At 44.4% G+C, this 19,176-nt stretch overlaps 2 protein-coding genes across 2 annotated transcripts; one reads left to right on the top strand and one right to left on the bottom strand.

The window, feature by feature from the left end:
• Positions 1-239: 239 nt before the first annotated feature.
• On the top strand, positions 240-19,155 carry fbxl13 (F-box and leucine-rich repeat protein 13; the record flags this gene model as incomplete). Its single annotated transcript, XM_083667289.1, has 20 exons — positions 240-314; positions 527-630; positions 1,216-1,306; positions 1,480-1,547; positions 6,111-6,265; positions 7,037-7,146; positions 7,522-7,626; positions 8,615-8,710; positions 8,912-9,047; positions 14,013-14,065; positions 15,310-15,410; positions 15,940-16,069; positions 16,787-16,885; positions 17,087-17,207; positions 17,421-17,583; positions 17,706-17,825; positions 17,934-18,060; positions 18,225-18,308; positions 18,445-18,743; positions 18,894-19,155. The coding sequence occupies 20 exons, from the start codon at positions 240-242 to the stop codon at positions 19,132-19,134; spliced, it is 2,478 nt and encodes an 825-aa protein (XP_083523415.1). The 3' UTR covers positions 19,135-19,155.
• On the bottom strand, positions 9,157-16,102 carry LOC310802755 (leucine-rich repeat-containing protein 17-like). Its single transcript, XM_083667298.1, has 7 exons — positions 16,010-16,102; positions 13,459-13,722; positions 12,834-13,307; positions 12,515-12,714; positions 10,901-11,056; positions 9,919-10,060; positions 9,157-9,665 (listed from the first exon to the last, which is right to left on the bottom strand). Exons 2-7 carry the CDS (start codon positions 13,581-13,583, stop codon positions 9,365-9,367), a joined length of 1,398 nt encoding a protein of 465 aa, XP_083523424.1. The 5' UTR covers positions 13,584-13,722; positions 16,010-16,102; the 3' UTR covers positions 9,157-9,364.
• Positions 19,156-19,176: the final 21 nt, after the last annotated feature.

The raw sequence follows: 19,176 nt of genomic DNA, 5'->3' as shown, positions 1-19,176 counted from the left end.
TTACCGAATAAAGCAACAAGCTAACCCGGACAGCCACATAGCTGGCTCTTCCTTTTTATCCATAATATGATATTATCATTTAACGCTCCAATTTTAGTTGGCCAACATGGAGTTTTGGTTACCTGGTAACGGTAAACTGTTCAGAACAATCTCCAATCAGAGAAGGGAACAGGTTGAAGGGTTGCAATTGACAATAATAAAAACAAATATATTTTCCAAGTCATAAAGTTATTTTCTACATGGCGTCTTTACAAGACGCTGATCCGGCTCTAAGGGATTACATATTGAAGCACTCCCTGCCACAGATATTTCAGGTGAGACTAAAATCATGATATACTGTAAGAGCTTTTTTTATTGACTGTGTGTGTGACAAGCGGCAGGTGGCTAGTTCAACTAGTAGTTGACAAAGTGGCATTCAATATCTCTAGCTAGCCAGGTGTTAAACTTTCTTGGACGGTAAATTGACAATAATCGGTGTTTGAGTTATATTGCAATTGTTCATGTTCACAATGTTTTGTCTCAACAGGCCTTACTAACAGGTGTATGTGTGTCATGTCCTGAGAGTCCATTACATTTCCTGGAAAAGAACATTTTGTCAATTCAGACAAATCAGGGCATTGAGATTGACTGGTAGGTGGCTACCAGTAGGTTTATAATTATAATATTATGGCTACATGACACTGAACCGAACTGTCTGACTAGGCTTCCATTGTTTGTGAATGTTATTGTTAGCAGTTTCTGAGTTGTAGTCAATTAGACCAAGTCAAAGAAAATTCTACAAAATGGTCACTTGGGGGCCCACTTTCCTTACTTTCCTTCTAGGAAAAGGGAACTACAAGCATCCATGATACATAAATGCATTGACCTCAGTGAAATTCAGAAACAGTTCAAATGATTGCAATGCAATAGGTGCTTATGTGAACTCCTAGACTGTGTAGGGTAATGGACAGATGTGAAAGTTAGCTATGACATTGATAATGTTTTCTTATTTGATCACACCATTTGTATGTTTTGCCTGCCAGAAAGTACGCTGTCCTATCTGCTGTTCACAATGAACCAATCAGCACTCCACAAAAAGCATATACCAGCCAGTGTAACCCATTAGGATACAATATACAGTCTCATAATTAAATGAACATTATGACTGAGCCAGCATGACATGTTAGTAGTTTATTAACTATATATAAGAAAATGTAAACTAAGCACTGTTTCTAGGCATACATGTGTTGATGATGCAGAACTCACCATGGTTTCACTGGCAGGAAGCCTGGTGCATGACATATTTGGGAACCGAGACGACAGCTTGGTATGGTTCTGTGGTTACCCACACACACTAAGTTAATATTCATAACTCTTGTTTGAAGCTTGACATTGACAAGATGCCATTTTGTTCTATAGGCTGTAGATTCAGGTTGTGTAGAGAATGATTTTGTAAAAAGATTTCACAAATACTAATGATCTTCCTTTCTCCCTCTACAGTTTCTCTCACATTTGTTTGAGAAGGCCTACTCTTGTTACAGAAACAGTTTAACAAAGATGTGCTTCAGGTAAGCATCATCATATTTAAGACAACATTAAGTCTATGGTGAATGTTAAGTCTATGGTCTAAAGTCACTGCACCAAGCAAGGCTAGCCATACTTCCAAGCAAACTACTTCTGTGGTTAGGTGATAAAAGGCTTGTTGAACATTGAAAAATTAACAAGCAAAAACTTGGTTGAATTAATTTATTCAGGTCTAGTCAGATTTTTTGCAGAACAGCAGGGACTCGATTTTGTTCGGACCAAGACAATCGAATTGGAACCTGTTTAAAGAAAAAACAAGTTAAGTGCAAAGATGCATAAAAGATATTTAAACATTGCCCAAATGGAAAGACTTACCCTCAACGTGCTGCAAGATAGACAGGCTGTGAAATCACCAATTACTCCTGCAAAATAATTTGAATGTGAAATGTTATATGGGCCTTGTATTGAAACCCAAATTCCAATACAAGTTTCATTGAATGAACAGTAGACTGTACATTACCTCAGAGGATCCTTCACACCATTGGATAGGTTTCTCTGAATGTAGTGGTGTTGACTCGGGGCAGCTCTGCTGGAACCACTGCCACCATTGGAGCCAGAGGGTTTAGCAACAGAAACTTTTCCAGGAGTGTATCGGGTTTGAGAGAAGACCACCTTTCTTCGCTCATAGCGGGTTTTGGACCGAATAACATAGCTAGGGTGAGGTGGTAGTGGCATATAGGAGCTTGAGGGAGGGCTGACACTCGGAGCAGCTACATAGCCATCAAGGCCTTGAGGAAAACCTCCACTCTGATCATAGCCACTTGACACATGCAGCTGGGCACTGGGTGTATAAGTCATGCCTGTAGGCTTCAGCATGGAGGGATGTGGTTCGCCATTACCTTTGGGCTGGGGAAATTGGATAGAGGGGTGAGGGGGGAAGGGGGCATTCACATAGCCATCTTTTTCATGTTGGCCTGAGGTGGAGAGTTTTTGTAGGTTGGAGACATGGCTAGTTTGTGACGCTTTGATTGGCTGCTGGGCATTGGGGATGTGCTCACTTTGGGTGTCAAAGCTGTTAGAGGCAGCTCCATAACTTCCAAAAGTGGGACCAACATTGGACAATCCACTTCCATAGCCACTTGGTTTGTAGCCTACATCTTTCCCCCCTTGTCTGATGGGCTCCCGTGCCTGCAGTCTGATGGGCTCCCGTGCCTGCAGTCTGATGGGCTCCCGTGCCTGCAGTCTGATGGGCTCCCGTGCCTGCAGTCTGATGGGCTGTCTGGCAGGCTCCCGTGCCTGCAGTCTGATGGGCTCCCGTGCCTGCAGTCTGATGGGCTCCCGTGCCTGCAGTCTGATGGGCTCCCGTGCCTGCAGTCTGATGGGCTCCCGTGCCTGCAGTCTGATGGGCTGTCTGGCGGGCTCCCGTGCCTGCAGTCTGGCGGGCTCCCGTGCCTGCAGTCTGATGGGCTGTCTGGCGGGCTCCCGTGCCTGCAGTCTGGCGGGCTCCCGTGCCTGCAGTCTGGCGGGCTCCCGTGCCTGCAGTCTGGCGGGCTCCCGTGCCTGCAGTCTGGCGGGCTCCCGTGCCTGCAGTCTGGCGGGCTCCCGTGCCTGCAGTCTGGCGGGCTCCCGTGCCTGCAGTCTGGCGGGCTCTCGTACCTGCTGTCTGGCGGGCTCTCGTACCTGCTGTCTGGCGGGCTCTCGTACCTGCTGCATAGAGGTAGGGAATGTTTTCTTTGGTGCAGAACCTTTAGATAGCCTGGTGGGAGGGCTTACACTCTTGGAACTGACATAGGTAGAGATGAGGGGATCAGGGACAGAAGTCCTTGCAGTTGTGCCTTGAAATTTACTGGGCCTCCGGCTGCTTGGAACTTCATAGTGCACAGAGATAGAAGGGGGTGTCTTCCCCTTCTGTCCTGGTTGGTAGCTTGTAGGTTGGACTCTCTGGTAACTCGCATGGCCACCACCGCTCTGAGGAAAACTGCCACTCTGGGTAGAATCAGAGCCACTGGACACAGGCAGCTGGGCACTGGGTGTGTAGGTCATGCCTTTGGGTTTCTGGATAATGAGGACTTGTTTCTGTATAGAGGGGGATGGTTTTTCATTAGCTTTGGACTGGGAAAATTGGATGGTGGGGCTGACTCTTAGGGCATTCACATAGCCACCTTCACTATAAGAACCATCATGGTCAGAGATGGCACTAGAGGGTGGAGGTCTTTGTACAGAGGAGACATAACTAGTGTGTGATGCTTTGATTGGCTGCTGGACATTGGGGACTGGTTGCTTTTGTATGGAGAGGGGTGGTTCATTACCTTTAGGTTGGGGAAATGGGTGAAGGGTGCTGACCCCTGGGGCATTCACATAACCACTACTGCTAGAGGGAACATCTAGGCGAGGGGAAGAACGAGAGGGAGAAGTCCTTTGCACATTGGAGTCATAGCCAGTTTGAGATACTTCGCTTGGCTTGATTTGGGCAGCTTGTTCATTATGGGGATCAAAACTGTTAGAGGCACCACCATAGCCTCCATGAGAGTCAGAGAGGCCATTTCCAAATCCACTGGGTTTGTGGGCCACATGTGTGGGCTCTTGCACATTTTGCTCAGAGACAACATTATTGTTTGTTTTTCCTGGTTGGTAGCTGATTTCAAATGGGCTGGTGCTGACTCTTGGTGCACTCACATAGCCACCACTATAAGGAAAACCTGGTCCATCCTGGCCAGAGGAGGGAAAGTGGACAGGTCTTTCTAAAGCTGGGATATAGCTAGTTTGAGACACTTTGCTTGACTGCTGGGCATCTTCATTCGGAACGTCAAAATTGCTAGTGGGATCGATATAGCTAGAGCCAAGATTAGAAAGACCACTTCCATAACTGCTTGAAACTGTTTTCCCTGCTGTAGAAACTGTGCCAGAATTATAGAGCAAGGAATTTGAACCATGGCTACTGCCATAACCAGGAGAGACTTGCCCTTTGGTAGAGATAAGGGGATCAGGAACAAAAGTCCTTGCATTTGTGCCTTGATGTAATTCATTGGAGTTTTGACTGATAGGATCTCTCCAGAATGAATGGGTCCCCATACTGATGGGCTCACTCAAACCATTGGTTGAACTGAAGCCATGTTGGGCAGGACTTTGCACACTAGGAGCATAGTTAGTTTGAGCCACTCTTCTACCCTGCTGGTTGTTCGTCATAGTTTCCAGGTTTGTTTGTAAATCTTGTTCACTACCTGGTTTTACAACCGAGCTCTTCAGGGACTCAACAAATTGTCTAAAATCATGAATGGTTGGAAAACTGACACCATTCATGATCCTACTTGGCTCATACTTGCTTGGGACAGTATCACCCTTGGAGGGAGTAGAGATGGTTTGAGTGAACTGCCCAGGTTCTGGAATTTGGGGGACTGGTTCTCGCTGCATGGAAACAAAGCTGGTGGCTGGTTTCTCTCCACTGGATTGATAGTTGAAATTGCTGGAGGAACTGCCATACGGGGCTGGAGCACCTCCAGTGCTACTGGGTGGATATTCAGGCAGTACATTGTAGCCTAAGGATAGACAAAGTTAATGTGGCTGAACATCATCAAAACCTATTGACCTGTAAAGCATTATCAGCGGACAAAGTTAAATATTTACCTTCATTTGCAGGAAGACAAATAGTGCCTCCAAACAATAGAAAACAAATCCAGAAGACCCTGCAAAACAACAGCTTATTAAAAAAACAAACAGGTGAACATAAACGTTTGTGCCAACAAATTGACGAAGACAAGCCAGTCATCACTTACCCAAAAGGGAACCAGAGAGCCATGATAATTCGTGAAGGCACAGCACCAGTAGCTAGCCTAGCCTAGCCTAGGTGTGAAACTACCTGCCCAGTAGATGTTCCCTGTGAGAGCCCTCCTGCCGCAACTAGGAAAGAGCTGGTCTCAGATTGGCTAATTGTGGACAGCTGGAGGTTTTTGAAATCAGTGCCCTTATATCACACATAAACAGGTGGAACCAATAATCAAAATGGTTGCACGTAATATATTGCTTACTTACCCACAGTACATGATGATTTTTATATATGGAGATGTTTATATATGTATATATACAATGAAGGATTTCCAAAATAAAATAAAAAGTAATGGTTTTTGATTGAAACATAATGAGGGATAATTTCTCTTTAAATGTTTGTCCCTGGATCACTGGTTAACAAGCTAGGGGGTCAGCTGGGTCACTCTATCCCATGTATTTCCTTTCACCTCCTGCTGTTGCAGCACAGGCCCTGAATGGCTGATATCAGTATAGAGTATCACTGGCTGCTGGGGGCTTTTGTTGGGCCAGCTGCTATCAGAATAGCTAACTAGCAAATTCAGTAGAGTGAAACATTTTTAAGTGTTACAGATAGAAATTCACATTATAGAATGCTCATGAATTTCTCTTTTTTTGCAAGTAAAACACATCTAATGCGTCATATTTCTATGTGCAACATTTGCACCCTGTTGAATTTGCCCCTGAGGTGCAAAATAACACAAAGTTACCTGGAGTGTGTGAAGGAAAGGAAGAACAATTATCATCTCCTGCCTGCCAGCCTGCTCACTGAATTAATGATGGGTTTTGTTTGTGGGAGTGGACAGGGCGTGGAAAAGGTTCATCTGGCAGAAAAGGAGGGAGGCCACAGAGCTGACGCTGAAGATGGAGATGGCCGAGACGCACTATGTTCAGAGGGGCCTGAGGGTGGCACTCACCAAGTGGGTGGAGTGGGTGAGGGTCCGCAAGAGGAGGCAGAACGGTAGGCTACTAACTTGGGTATTTCAGAGCCATACATAAACAGGTAGCTTGGTTTATGATCTAGAATGTGTATGTGTGTCATGTTGGCACCAAAAGTTCCAAGGCTATTACATTCAAATGCAAATCTAAATGTTATTGTTATGGAACGCTTGGTGCCATTGAGGACAATTTGACAAACTGGATTAACCATGATGTGTTTATTCATTATTAATCAAGCCTCTCAGTTTAATCATGTGCTGAAGCATATATAAAATGTCATGTTATTAATGTTACATAGCCTACCTGTTGTTGAATCATCTGTCCCTTGCAAAGCAGCAGTGTCAGTATCGAACCATCTCTCCAAAAACAGCATAGCTTGTTTTTGGTCAGAATTAGGCCTACCCTACTGTATGTCTGGTAGGTCAGCTGAATGTTATCAGCTCATAGAGTTCATACACCAGACAACATGGTGCTCTGTGTTTTTACAAACTCTATCACTGTTTACTTCTGTAACATGATCCTGCGTCCCTTATTACTGGTTGGAAACTGTCCAGATGTTTTCTATTCAGAATTGAGTACAGACTCTTTTGATTTGGGCCTGAGTCTCCCTAACTCAGTTAAGCTTATAGAGTTAAACTGTGAAAAATACCAATAGTCCTATTGTAGTCAAACCTAACTTCTACATAAAATGTCACTTCTGAAATTGACAGAAATATGCCAATAAATGTAACTTATTTTTCATCTGGGACATAGCGGGACATGGGTATAACATTTGTGTGTCTTTTTACCTCAGATGCCATGAGGAAAATCCAGAGAGTGTGGAACACCATCCACTGTAAGATTATTATAACTGCATGGCGCTTCGTTGTGCAGGATTCAAAGAGGACAAAAGAGTATTTTGAGGTATGGTTGGGAATGGTTCATATGTAGAGTGTGAGCCTATTCAAATGTATCTGTGCTTTTGAGTGTGTGTGTCACTTGCCATGAGTCACAAAAAACACAGACGACTGCTATTCTTCATGTCAGAATGTGTTTGGTTTGCACAGAGCTTTTATATCGCAAGGCAAGAAGAGGCATGCAGAAAGAAATTGAAAGAGAGAAACAGATGAAGAGAGAGAAACACAAGCAGGCTATAAGCCAAGTGTGTGTGTGTGTGTGTGTGTGTGTGTGTGTGTGTGTGTGTGTGTGTGTGTGTGTGTGTGTGTGTGTGTGTGTGTGTGTGTGTGTGTGTGTGTGTGTGTGTGTGTGTGTGATGACTGTGCTGCTGTCTGCTCCCAGAGACTTGAGAAGGGTTTGTTGGAGATGGTCAGCCAGGATTCAGAGGTTCACAAGGGAGAGGCAAAAGATGGACTTTCACAGCTGCCCTGCAAGCTCTCATTAAGGGTACGTCTCTCCCAATATCCACCGCCCCCACCCATCCCATTTCTCTCTTTTTACCCCTCACTCTCTGTTCACCCACACACAGACAGACAATCCTGAGCACCACCCTGTCCATGCTGTTTTCTAAAGTTTCCAGAACTTACTGACAGTTAAACTTGAGTTCTATTACTAAGTTAATGTATGATGACCATTTGAGGTCACTTCATTTAAGTAATTCACAGTCTATTATGGTCTGTTATGGTCTATTATCTGTTGCCATAGTAAAGCTTGTGTTGATGGAATGACTGTCTCTGGACGGTGGTGTTTTTGGACATTACTTTAAGAGCAGTTGCCCCAGAGTCTCACATGTTTTATGTCTGCAGGCTGAGCATATTCAAAACAACTTTAAAAATGATTTTTCAAATCAAATGTTTAATGTCAGGGTAAATGTTTCTAAATGATTGCAAACCTGAAAACACTCATGGGTGTTACTTCCAAATGTCATATCCGTGAATTTGTGTATTTTGAGACCACCCTGACTGCAGTAAATTTGTCAAGTATCTTTACACCATTCTATTGATCACCAGCCAGTGGGTTTCAGCCAGTTAACAATGCTCTGGCATGGAGGAATGTCTCTTGGCAGCGTTTATTGCACCCAATAAATATTCTCTCACCGTGACTATGTTTGGGAACTGAGCAGGGCTCCAAGATGTTTTAACACACCAAACAGTTTGTATTTTTAGCCAGTGTTCAATAGCAGAATCTAAAAATAATTGTGGGAAAATAACAAGAAGAATGGAGGCATATTCTTGACTTGAAATATTTAAGATGAAAGGAAGCCGGAACTGAAAATAGATTAGCTTTGTAGGATTTCCAACTGAATTATACTGCATGAGTAGAACCCACCTATAGTCACAAGATAAGTGGAACTTCTCTGATGTAGCTCATTAGTCAAACTGCTATCTGTCAATCCTCAGATTTACTGAATATAGTGATGTTTGTTTTTGTTCAGATCTTCCAGTGTTTGGATGTGGGGGACCTGTTGAAATGTGCTGAGGTGTGTCGCACTTGGAAGACTATTGCTCAGACCTGCTCACTTTGGAGTCGGGTTAGTACCACACACACACAAGCACACACACGCACATACACGTGCACCCACAAGCACACACACGCACACACACGCACACACAGTATGCTTTTTGTCAGTGATTTTGCTTTCATTCCCACAGCATTTCTTCAACCTTTCAAACAATGAGTGTTGCGCTGGAACATTTTATACAACATTTCCTACAACATTTGTCTCTGACAGATCAGCTTTTCAGTGTTAAAGGACTGGATCACAGATGGCACAGTGGAGCAGATTCTACAGAAGTACCGCCCGTTTGTGGTCCATCTCAACATGCGCGGATGCACCTCCCTACAGTGGTCCAGTTTCAAATGCATCAGTGAGTACTGTACACACACACACACACACACACACACACACACACACACACACACACTAAATGTGTTTCATTTAACAACTGCATGTGTATTCACATTGACCATCAGACAACCAATATAAGATTTTTAATAATTCATAAGTCATGTGGAATTTTTTTGACAAAGCAAGAACAACAATATTGAACAAAGTTAAAGTTTCTCCATCTGATACAGACTGAATTTCAAAGGTCTACATAAGGTCTACATAAAAATATATATTTGAAAAGGTTAAAGTCAAACGCTGTGCTCTACCATTCTTCCATTTTTTAAGCCAAAGTCCTTAGGTCAACCGGATGATCTGGTATTTCTGAGGTCCTCTAATATGCCCCAGCTCCACCTCCTCCTCCTCCAACTCGGCCTGCAGTTCCAGTGCTGTGTTCCATAACTCTGGTTCCGTCTGGCCCGGTTCCGTCTGGCCCGGTTCCATCTGGCCGCGGTGTCTGTCCTTAGGACAGTCTACATTGTATGAGTGGACGTACTTTTCCACACTCACACCGCTGAGCTCAGGCGGGGAGTGACACAGCAGGCCAGAGTGTCTCACCACTGGGTGCAGATGCAGCCAGTACACCAGATAGTGGATGCTGTAACAGTAACAGTTTATTTGATAGGGACAGACAATTAAAACATCATAAACACATTCAATCAAACAAACAGTCAAATGCATTGCACCCATAATGCATACGCTAAGGATTGCATTTATATATCACTTCTCCAAGTGTTCTTTATTGTATGTTATAAGATGGGGAACTAACATCCACATGCAATGGGTTGCCAGAACTGGAAATAGTTTAGGTTTTGTAGGATTCACAATACAATGATATGAGTAGAACCCACCTGTAGTCGCACACCCAGGGGTTTCCCCCCAGCTTGAGCAGGGACAGGAAGTACAGGTCTTCTAGAACACCATACTGAAAAAAACTCAGGCTGTTATTGGACAGGTCCAGCTCGCGGAGGTGGAGGAGGCCAGACAGGGAGGCTGAGAGAGAAGGAGGTGGGGAGATAACAGAGTGTTAGAGGTCAGCAGTCAGCTCTGTAGATCAGTGATCAACTAGAGATCACTGATCTATAGAGTACTGATACTAGATAAGCTACTGGTACTAGAGAGCTACTCTACATTGCAAAGTGGAACATCTGACTCAACCAGTTCAATTCATGATAAGTTGATCATTTGAATCAGATGTGGTTTAGTAGTGATCTGGAATAAAAGCCGGCACACCCGGTGGCCCTCCAAAAGCAGAGGTTCTATGGCAAATGCTCACTCTAGGTTTGCCCTCTGGGTGAGCATACAGATGGTGTGCCTGTGTCCCTGTGTTATGGATCACTCGTTTGGAACTGATTCAGCAGTCACCCAGAACTAGAAGTCACCCAGAACTAGAAGCTAAATACCTTCTCCCTTTTAAAGCCCTTCCCGAACTAAACATAAATCACCTACAGGGAAAGCAGTGGTAATCAGCTCTTAAGAGCATCAGTTCTCTGGCAACAGGATTGATTCAAACCTTGCAGCTGTTATCCGTCATCATTCATCAAATTGTACATGTGTATATGTGTTTGTTCTGGATATTATAACAGTGAATAGTTAGCATGTGTTTTTCATTGAGCCATTAGCTGGATATGGAATAGTCTACCCCTCTGGCCTCTCTGACTCTCTCATTAGAGAGGTTTCTCTGTGTACATAGATAAAGCTCACCTAGGCTTGCCATTTATCTTCTTAATTATGTTTAAGTGTATTGGACAAAGACAACACCCACACACACACACACACACACACACACACACACACACACACACACACACACACACACACACACACACACACCTGTGTCCATATGCTCTAGGTTGTTTCTGCTGAGGTTGAGTGTCCTCAGGCTCCTGGCCCCCACAAAGTCTCTGGCCCTGAGGCGGCGGATGGAATTATGGGACAGGTCCACATGAACAATGTCTGCTGGGATGTCTGCAGGAACCTCAGTCAGACCTGGAGAGGGGAGGGGGGGGGGGTACAGGGGGCAATTCATCAATCAATCAGATTAAACTGTGTAGCACTTTTACATTAGTCACCATTAAACCCAGCAACCTGGGTTTTGCTGTTAATGTAGGCTTTCTATTTAATATTTTTTTATTTTATTTCTGCCTTTCACTGAGCAATTCATAATGCAGTTGTTCAGTGATTTGGGATATGATTCCATTGAATTCAAACTCATTAACTCACTAAGCTCAGTGAGTAAGCTCAGGCTAACTACAGCCCACGATATCTGTAGTTTAAAGTCCCTGAATAAATGATACCCCAGTTGTACAGCTGTTATGTTTTAAAGAGGCAGTAATGGGACTCCCATAGGTAAACTCCAGGAAAAGTAACAGTTGGAAAACTGGCAGAGAGATAGTTTGAAGCTCTGCTTGTCCTGTGGTATGCGCCCCCTGGCACTCACCCATTGACTCAGTCTTGTGTTAAAGCACACACAAATTCATTACATCCCCAAATGAAACACACTTATTGTTTTGTTTGGATGTTTTTTTATCTGTTTCTGAAGCTCATTTGGCCGATAGTTGCCTGGTCTAGAGGGGAGAGGGAGTGAGAAAGAGTGACACATACTATACAGAGGAAAGGAAAATAGGCTTGAGAAAAAACTAGACCAACAAACTACCACCATTCCTTTGAGGATTCTCAAAAGAGATCAAAGGGAGAGACTGAGAAAGAAATATGAAACACCTGCTGCCATGTGACCAGGCTCTCTTTTGAGAATCCTCAAAGGAATGGTGGTTTTGTCATTCCATTGGCGTGACGTGTACGGGAGATAATCATGAACATACAGAGCCTTTGGAAAGTATTCAGACCCCTTCACTTTTTCCACATGTTGTTGTGTTCCTATGCAAATCAGAGACCCTATAAAAACAAATATATTAATTCCAAAATTACATGAACTATTATCCTTGCATTAAGATGGACTCAATTTAACTTATTGAGTGATTTGTTGATGACATTTTTGCATTTTAGCAAAAAAAAAAAAAAAAATGCATTTTGCATTATTTTTTTTTTGCCAGGTATTTCTGTATTTCAATTTTAATACATTTATTGACATTTTTAAAAACCTGTTTTCGCTTTGTCATTCTGCGGTATTGTGTGTGGATTGATGGCAAATTCTTTTAATTGAATCCATTTTAAATTACACAATATAACACACAAAATGTGGAAAAAGTGAAGGGGTCTGAATACTTTCCAAAGGCACTGTACGTTTTGATGAGTTATTTCACTCATCCCTCCTGTTGCGCAACAGCATGTGTGCTAAGTCCTGAACACACACACACACACACACACACACACACACACACACACACACACACACACACAGTGTACTGTATATGTGCAGACATTGTAAGGCACAGATTTATGCAATGCCCTCTACACAGTACGAGAGTGGAAAAAGGGTGACCTCACCTCTGCTTCTGCAGTCCAGCCGGGGGTTGGGGAACATGTAGCTATGGCAGGAGGCGATGGCATCTGGTTTGCTCCGTATGGGAATGGGATCCAGCGTGTCTGTGGTGTCCCTTTGGTCCTCTGAGTCTGGCTCCAGACATAGCCGTTCAGGGTCCACCTGTTTTAACTTTCTGCCTTTCAGCCGAACTGGCTCAGCACACCTGGAGTCAGGTTTAGGTAGTTAGTCATCTCTCAAGATTCACTATTGAGATTCTTCACATAGTACATCTGGACCGGGAACCAACTACTTTAAATATGTTTAACACTTAGAATTAGTCACCTTGCGTGGCTTCCCAGGTTACGGTTGCTGGGCACCTGCAGGGTGCGTATGAGACTATCGAGTGGGCAACGGCAGCTCCAGGGGTTGTCATAGAGACGCAGGTAGCGCAGGTTGGTCATGGGGATGAGGGTCTCCTCACCAAGCATGCCCAGTTGGTTGTGCTGGAGCAGCAGGGTGGTGAGGCTGGTCAGGCCAAGAAATGCCCCCTCCTCCACCACAGAGATCTGGTTCTGCTGCAGGTCCAGACTCTTCAGACCTGCGAACCCAGAGAAGGCCCCATCACGTAAGGCTTTGATCCGGTTCTGGGCCAGAAGGAGATGATCAGGGTCTTGTGACCAGGTGTTGGTGGGGATTGAGGAGAGGTGTCGGTCTTGGCAGTCCAGGAAGAAGTCCCCAGATTCGGTGTACTCTGAACAATCAGTGGCCAGCCTCCTGGAAGGTCCTGCCCTGCCCTGTCGCCCACCGGCCCGGGCCCTAAGAATAATATAGATAAAGTAGATTTATTTATTATAGCATGTTTAAATGTATACAATATGATACTTATTGTTTTTTAAAGCTCTTATTAAACTTGATAGTGGTTAATAAAAACAGCAATACATGGAATCAGGGAGAATGCATGCAGTACCTGTTACGTCTTGGGCTGTGCCTGCCCACTCTAAGCCCCTTGCTCCGGCCTGCCTTCTTCAGATGGGTGGATGGGATCAGCAGGAGAACCAGGAGAGCCAGGAGGAGAGGGGAGGTCACATGCATCCTGTGCCTAGCTGAGGTTGCCTCTTGATGAAAGAGTTTGAGCCAAACCAGGGGATGGGAATGGACGTTTTTCCTGGAAAAGCGGGAGCTGGGGCTTAAAGGTCAACAATGTCAGAAACGATGAAACTCAGCTGGGTCCCTGCAGAGAGAAAAAGAGAGAGAGCGAGAGAGAGAGAAATCCTCATAAATGTCTTATTGTGGATGATGTATTTCTGTGCATTTGCACGTGTTCAGTATGGAATGGGAAAAAAGAACGAACCTTATCTGATTGCCTGCAAGGGAAGTGTTTCAGGAATGTAACCCTAACACTAACCCAACATTACACAAGCTGATACAGTAGATTATATACTGTAGATTATAATGCTGTTTCTGCTGATCTTTGTGTCTCTGTCTATCTCTATTTCTGAGTTGTGTCCGTCTCTTTCCCAGGTGAGTGCAGAAACTTACAGGAGCTCAACTTGTCCGAATGCTCCAACATTAATGTGAGTAACACGTTATGGGCAAATTGACTTAGCATTTGCATAAAGCTCGCCCCTTCTTTTCTTGCTGTTGAGCAGTTACAATTTTGACCTCTGTTCCTTTACCTATGGAGCCCACTGTGTTTTCAGCAGTATGGGGAGCACATGTCTTGGACTAACCAAACATACTGCCCATAAAAATCATCACCACACGTGGGCCTCTCGTCAGGGATCAGAGGAGGGTGTTTCTCTTGTAGTTCCATGTTACTGTCACCATTAATGATAACATTCTGAAAGTGGATAGAGTGAACTTCTTTTTGATAACAGGACAGATGTTTTCAATTAACCTCTTTAGAACCTAACCCTAACTAAAGTGTTTGGGGCAACCTAGACTGTCGGCAGTTGTTAGTGTAAACTGTATGATTTTCTTTACATTCCTTTTACAGTGCCTTCGTAAAGTATTCAGATCCCTTCACTTTTTCCACATTTTGTTGTGTTATAGACTCAATTTAAAATGGATTAAATTAAATGAATTTGCCATCAATCCACACACAATACCCCAGAATGACAAAGCAAAAACACGTTTTTAGAAATTTCAGTAAATGTATTAAAATTGAAATACAGAAATACCTCATGTACATAAGTATTCAGATCCTTTGCTATGACACTCTTCAAATTAGCTAAAATGCAAAAATGTCATCAACAAATCACTCAATAAGTTGAATTGAGTCCATCTTAATGCAAGGATAATAGTTCATGTAATTTTGGAATTAATATCTTTGTTTTTATAGGGTCATATTTTTTGCATTTTAGCTCATTTTAAGAGTGTCATAGCAAAGGGTCTGAATACCTATGTTCATGAGGTATTTCTGTATTTCAATTTTAATAGATTTACTGAAAAATAAAAAATAAAATAATAGTAATACATTTTGTCATTCTGGGGTATTGTATGTGGATTGATGGCAAATTCTTTTAATTTAATCCATTTTAAATTGAGTCTATACCACAACAAAATGTGGAAAAAGTGAAGGGGTGTGAATACTTTCTGAAGGCACTGTACTTCATCTCTGTGGATTTGGTTGGGTAACACTGTCCATGAGTCACCCATGTGTAATGCATTATAAATACATTCATGGACATTTGGAGCTGCTGTGAGTGTCTATAACAAGTCTAACAATACACTATGGGTGTGATAGGAGATACCATTCTGTAGGTGCATTACACAGAGGTGGTTTGTAGTGAGCGTTCCCTTAATTGTGTTCCATCAGGATGAGATGGTGCGGATGATTCTAGAAGGCTGTCCCACTCTCCTCTACCTGAACCTGTCTTTCACACCAGTGACCAACGGAGCTCTGAGAGAGCTGTCCAGGTAAATAGCTACACCACGGAGATCTGATATATTCAGACCCTCTCAGTCCCTCAAAGCTGTACCATTGGTCCAAAGGTCTGAATAGAGCCTTACCCACTCAACCCCCTAATCTAAACCATTTGAGTGCCTCTACTTGACTTGCTCTGCCATGAGTCACAAAAACCACAGGCAACTGCTGTTCTTCATGTCAGAATGTGTTTGGTTTGCACAGTGCTTTTATATCACAGTGATTTGGAGGCTAGGTAAAGAAACAGAAAGAGAGAAACAAATGAAGAGAGAAACACAAGCAGGCTATATGCCACACTGACATGATGTGTAGCTGATGTTTCGCAACAGTTTGTGTGTTTGTGTGTGTGTGTGTTTGTGCGTGTGTATGTGTGTGTGCGCGTGTGCATGTGCGTGTGCGTGTGCGTGTGTGAGAGAGATCAGTCTTCTTATTAAGATAACTGATCACAAATAGAAGACCCTTTTGTTTTCTGTGATGTGCCAATCACATCCCTGCTGGTTTTAATGTGCCCTATTTGCCCAGGAGCTGTCTAAATCTGCAGTACCTGAGTCTGGCTTACTGCCGGAGGTTCACTGATAAAGGCTTACAGTACCTGGCCACAGGAAAGGGCTGCCACAAACTCATCCACCTAGACCTCTCCGGCTGCACCCAGGTCAGTTGGTGCTCTCCTCTCTGACTCGTAGGTATCCTCTCCTCTCAGGTTCAACTGAATTCAGGTCAGTCTCACTGCTCCTCTCCACTTAAATACGTTCCTCGTTTATCCGTTTCAACTGTGTGAGGTTAGTATTCACTCCTCTCCACATCAACCTGTCTGTCTCCTCTGCTATCGAGTTGTTGTACTCAGGACAGTATATGCACTCCTCTCCAACTCTGTTCGTGGTCAGTGTCCTTGGAGAATGAAAATGTTTCTCTGGCTCTGAGGGAGTGGGAAAGAGAGAACGAGAGAGAGAGAGAGAGAGGGGGGGGGGGGGGGGGGAGGATTGGCTGGATTTAGGTTACAACACACACACACCCCACAGTCACTCCAACACACCCACTCCAACACACTCACTCCAACACGCCCACTCCAACACACTCACTCCAACAACACAATCTCCCCCTGTGGGAGTGTTGGTCGAGTTACAGCTGGCCCAGTGGTCTAACTCTGCTGGTTGAGATATGAGAGTTAGATTGAGAAAGACAGAGAGAGAAAAAGAGAAAGAGGCTGCAGCCAACTTGCTGGTTTTAGATGCAGTATAACATGCACACACACTCCCCAGTTTAAAGTTGTATTAATCATCACCATTATAACTTTTAGGGCAATGTTGATAATAGACATTTCCTTTTTGTATTTCTCTCTCTCTCTCATCTCCCTCTCTTCTCTCAACAGATTTCAGTGGATGGATTCAGACACATTTCTGTGGGATGCTCTTTACTCCAGCATATAGTGTTCAATGACATGCCCACTCTGTCAGATAACTGTGTGCTAGTAAGTTGGCTTAGCTATTATTATTATTATTATTATTATTATAGTAATTAATAATTATTCTTCAACAGAGAATAATACAGTAACAGACAGTGAAGGTGAGTCATAGAATGGAATAGGAATAGAACATGGTTAAACATTGATAAACATGTACAGCAGACAAAACGTATGAATCACTCTATCTGTTCTCATTTCATCTTATAGGCACTGGTCTCTAAGTGTCACTCTATCTCTGCCATCTCCCTATTGGACACGCCCCATCTCTCAGACTCCGCCTTCAAGGCCATCGCTGAGGTGGCCAACCTCAAGAGTTTCAGCACTGAGGGTGTGTGTGTGTGTGTGTGTGTGTGTGTGTGTGTGTGTGTGTGTGTGTGTGTGTGTGTGTGTGTGTCACACGTGTGTGCCACACGTGTGTGCCAATCACACACTAGAAAGTCACTGATTAGAGATGACCAATGATTACAGCTATCCATAGAGGATGAACCAGCAGTAATGGAAAAACAGTTGGTTTCAGAGGTGTGTTTGTGTGTTCTTGTAGGTAACAGTCGTATGACAGACATCAGTTGGAAGGCTCTGTGTCGTAGCTCTCCCAGCCTCAGCAGCCTCCACGCTGCTGACTGCCCCAGGATGGCTGACGTCAGCCTTAAATCCATGGGCTCCCTAAAGAACCTGCTCTCCCTCAATATCTCACACTGTGGCAGGTGTGTGTGTGTGTGTGTCTGTCTGTCTGTCCATCCATGGGCTTCCTCAGAAATCTGGTGTTCCTCCACATCTCACACTATGGGAGGTGCATGTAACGTGTGTGTGCATGTGTGTATTGCAGGGTGAGTGATATGGGGCTGCGCTACCTGACTGAAGGTCCCTCTGCCTCTAAACTGCAGGAGCTGAATCTAAGTAACTGCAGCCGCATCAATGACCTCTCCATCATGAGGGTAGCTCAGAAGTAAGGGTCACATACATATGCTCACACATCCATTGACCCATCTGGCCTGTTTTGTGTTGAAGCACACTGTGTGTGTTTGTGTGTGTGTGCGTGCGCATGTGTTTCCAGGTGCTCTAAGCTGAACCACCTGAGTGTGTGTTACTGTGAGAACCTGACGGACTCTGGTCTGGAGTGGCTGAGCGTCTGCTCCTCCCTCATCTCTCTCGACATCAGTGGCTGCAACATCCTAGATCCTGTAATTAGAGTGTGTGTGTGTGTGTGTGTGTGTTGGGACATCATATCCTTTTCCAATGATGAAAATCAGTGGCATCCTTTCTGTCAGATGTTCTAATCTTGCTTGTAGGAAATGCTCCCATACAGTACCTTCATGTGTGCAGTATTACAGTAATGTGTTTCCAGGGCCTGACTGCTCTGGGTGGACACACTGGTTTGAGGAAGCTGGTTGCCTCTGAATGTGTCTGGATCACAGACATTGGCATAGAGGTACATATTTACGTCATGGTGACATGATGACTTTGCAGACTGTGGCCACTTGTTGAAAGTGAGTGAAAAGAGACATGATCCACCACCACTCTTGAACCTAATCCTTGTCATCCTTATCCTCCTCCTCTGATCCTAGAAGTTCTGCAGGCAGGTGAGAGGTCTGGAGTATATGGACGTGTCTCACTGTGTGGCTCTGTCTGACCAGGCCATCAAAGCCCTGTCCTTCTACTGCAGGACTATAATCACACTCCGCATGTCTGGCTGCCCCAAGATGACAGACATGGCAGTGCAGTATCTGACAGGTGGGGGTCGCTACCTGCGTGAGCTAGACGTGAGCGGCTGCGTGCTCCTCACTGACCGGACCCCCCGCTTCCTGCAGAGGGGCTGTCCCCAGCTCAACACCATCACCATGGTCTACTGCAGGGGAATCTCCAAGTAAGACAGACACACACACACACACAAACACACAAAGTAGTACACAGGAGTGTACTGTAGGGGTGTCTCAAAGTGAGACATGGGAGCATAGTATCACACCCAACTTGTGCAGCTTGGAGCACAATAACAAGCAATTGTGTGTTTCCTCAGGCAGGCAGCTCTGAGGTTGCAGACACGTGTGCAGCACTGGGAGCACAGTAACGACGACGCCCCCTACTGGTTCGGCTATGACAACCTGGGCCAGCTTCTGCAGCCAATCACAAGGCCTGGCAAGACCGACTACACCTGGGAAGAGGAGGAGCCAGTGACTGCCCTAGGCAACACGGCAACAAGACTAGGAACTAAGGAGAGGCACTGTGCATCGTACCTTCCTACTCTAGCTCAGAAATGAAACACTTAAAAGCAATGACTTTGCAACAAACCAGATTATTTT

Source organism: Argentina silus (assembly GCF_951799395.1).
Source record: "Argentina silus genome assembly, chromosome: 3".
NCBI classification, from domain to species: Eukaryota; Metazoa; Chordata; class Actinopteri; order Argentiniformes; family Argentinidae; genus Argentina; species Argentina silus.
Note: the sequence above shows the minus strand (reverse complement) of the source record. Positions and strands in the feature narration are given on the sequence as shown.